This window comes from Gavialis gangeticus, unplaced genomic scaffold (genome assembly GCF_001723915.1).
Source record: "Gavialis gangeticus isolate Ggan-Ray unplaced genomic scaffold, GavGan_comp1, whole genome shotgun sequence".
Lineage (NCBI taxonomy): Eukaryota > Metazoa > Chordata > Crocodylia > Gavialidae > Gavialis > Gavialis gangeticus.
In genome coordinates this window covers 28,946,044-28,948,730 of record NW_017729025.1, presented here as the reverse complement: position 1 = coordinate 28,948,730, position 2,687 = coordinate 28,946,044, and the positions used below count along the sequence as shown (strand labels likewise).

At 41.5% G+C, this 2,687-nt stretch overlaps 1 protein-coding gene across 5 annotated transcripts in view; it reads left to right on the top strand.

Moving 5' to 3' along the window:
* The window catches only part of EML1 (echinoderm microtubule associated protein like 1), a 312,189-nt gene that overhangs the window by 210,936 nt on the left and 98,566 nt on the right, over positions 1–2,687 (top strand). For all 5 annotated transcript variants that reach the window (XM_019518578.1, XM_019518580.1, XM_019518577.1 and 2 more), the window contains one exon: positions 2,144–2,293. In XM_019518578.1, the coding sequence (XP_019374123.1) occupies positions 2,144–2,293 (150 nt within the window). The remainder of the gene's footprint in view (positions 1–2,143; positions 2,294–2,687) is intronic.

Genomic DNA, 2,687 nt, shown 5'->3' with positions numbered 1-2,687 from the left:
GAAGTGGACACACAAGGAAAACCCCTACACTAGTATAACCTACCTGAATCTAGTGCAGTATTACCAAAGAAAAATCAGGGGTTAAACTATGCTAGTGTAAGTTAAGCTGGAGGAAAGTGCCATGTGTCCCAAGCTGTTTTGGGGTAGACATTTTTGATGAGAAGAAAGGACCTCCTCTTCTGCCATCAAGAGATGAAGTGCTGTCACAGCATCTGTTGTAAATTAGCAACCTTGGTCATCTCTTCACTCCAGATCCCATTGTAATTTACACTAATCTACAAAACCAATGATAATTACACCTGAGCAAATATATCATGCTCAGGACCCAAGACATGTTGATATTGTGAGGGGAAAGACTCATAGGAAAGTGACAAGTTAAGAAAAAGTTAAAGGAAGGTAGGAGACTGGGCACAAAGGAAATTAGAATATATGTTTGACCCCTGGGGCCATTGAAGGGTAGAGGAAGAAAGTAGAAGAGAAAGTTCTGCATCTATGAGAGGAGAAAGAGGGAGATAGGGCTGTACAAGGAAAAGGGGGAAGAGAAAATGAGCTAGAGCATAAGGAAGGCCACCTTCTATTTTTCTAATTCCTCTTAGAAGAAATTGGTAAGTTCCTCTTCAGAGGGTGAAGTAGAGGCGGATGAATGATACTGCAGTCCTGGGATTCAAGTTGGAGAACCAGATTGCTTAGCTAGGAAGATAAGGAAGAACTGAAGGAGAAAACAAATTTGCAGGGGAGGAAGTCAGCCTGCCTTAGGATTTCTGCCAGAGACACTCCACAGTGTCTGTCAGATACTCTGGCAGAGGAACGGAGGAAATAGATGCTGGATCTGAGCCAGGGCTGGAAGTTGGCTAGGCCTTGTGGTGGGGGGCGGGGGAGGCAAAAGAGTCAAGATGGAGGAAAGTATAACATGGAGAAAATCCACAAATGTATCAGTGGATAGGATGGAAAAGGTTGGAGAAGATTGAGAGCAGATGAGAAGTATCGACTGAAAGTGACGATATGTTAGTGATGGTGTTGATGAGTGCATCTGAAAGAGATTATGTGGTGGTCTGAGAGAGAGAACTTAACACAGAGAGATTCAAGAGAACAAGGAATGGTTGGTGATGGCCAGTTGAAGGGAGTGTCCCTTTTAGTGAGTGGGAGATTTGAAACAAGGGATATGGAACAAACAAAAAGGAATTTTGGCTGGAGATCTAAAGGTTGGATTCTTCAATCCAAATTTTGGTGCCTAAATACAAGTGGTTTAAGGTTGTTGGGGTTTTTTTTCAGAACTTCAGAGCAGCCATCAGTCCTGTTGAAGTCAAAGGTTGCTGTAGGTACTCAGTTCCTTTTTGGTAAATGAGGAAAGCTTTTACCTAGGTACCTGTCAGTGAGGTACCTCTGTTTGAAAATGTTGGCCTTCCATTCTACGTCATGTCAATGTAAAGTTTAACAGCAGGATCAAGCTTCCATTACCATAGTGAATAATGCATGCATGTCTTGTTAATGCTGTCAAATAGGATTTCTCAGTCTTTTTATATCACAGAACTTTTCTCTAGTAATCAACTGGGAATCCCTTCCCATACTGGAGGGGACTTTCTGAGGCATCGCTCCCATACTGGCAGTTGAGGGTGGTCTTAACTCCTAGTACAAACTAGCAACAAAATCTGGACTGTTGTGTTTTACATGCTGTACCAGTATATTAAAATGTATGATGCAACCTTTTATAATTTGACATCCAATCTGCTTGGTAATGACTAGTGTAATGGAATCAGTGATCCCAAACAAAGGATAATGGAATCAATCCTAATATGTAGTTGGATGTACTGAATGACCTACCAGAGTTCTCTTCCAACCCAACTATTATTCAATAGGAAGCACACTTGAAACAAAACAGGTATTGTTCTACCCTGAAACTTGCAAAAATGTCAAATGTTAGCTAAGAAAGTATTTGGAAAATCCTGCAACAGTCTCTATTACAGTACATTGTTTATGTGCCTTGCTTGCACATTTTTAGGGACTTGCAAATTGGGGGGTATTTTAGCACTTTTACTGTACAGTTGGGTCTACAATATTTTCATGCTTCTATGATATCTTCTATGTTTCTCAGATTGTTAATTCCTAATAAACAGTGTTATTTCCATCTTAACAAGCATGCTAGCTACGGGTATAGGGGTCGGGACTGTCGCAATAACCTATACCTGCTTCCGACAGGTGAAACTGTATATTTCATTGCTTCGGTTGTTGTGTTATATAACGTTGAAGAACAACTTCAGAGACATTACACTGGTCACAATGATGATGTGAAGTGGTAAGTGTTCACAATACTGATATTTTTCATAAGAATTTAATCTGAGAAGCTATTTAACCTAGTATGGTTTTCTCTTTTTTAAAGCTCTAATTCTAGTAAATTAACCATTAAGTCAGTGGTAGCCAAGCTGTTTGGCAGGTGTGTCTAAAGTGAAGCCATGTGCCATCACTGAATGCCACTTGGATGCCCCCCCCACATCCTCCTCCTCACTTGATCAGCAAATTTACACACCCTGCAATCATCCCTTCATTACACTGCATAGATAAACATTAAGGGCATGTCCAGACAAGCACGCATGGGGCCCACTGGCCCCCATCCCCCACCTGCCCCCTGAGCCCCTCCCTCCCCCCATAGCTGCCCTGCCCAGCATCCTGGCAATTTAAAAAAAAAAAAA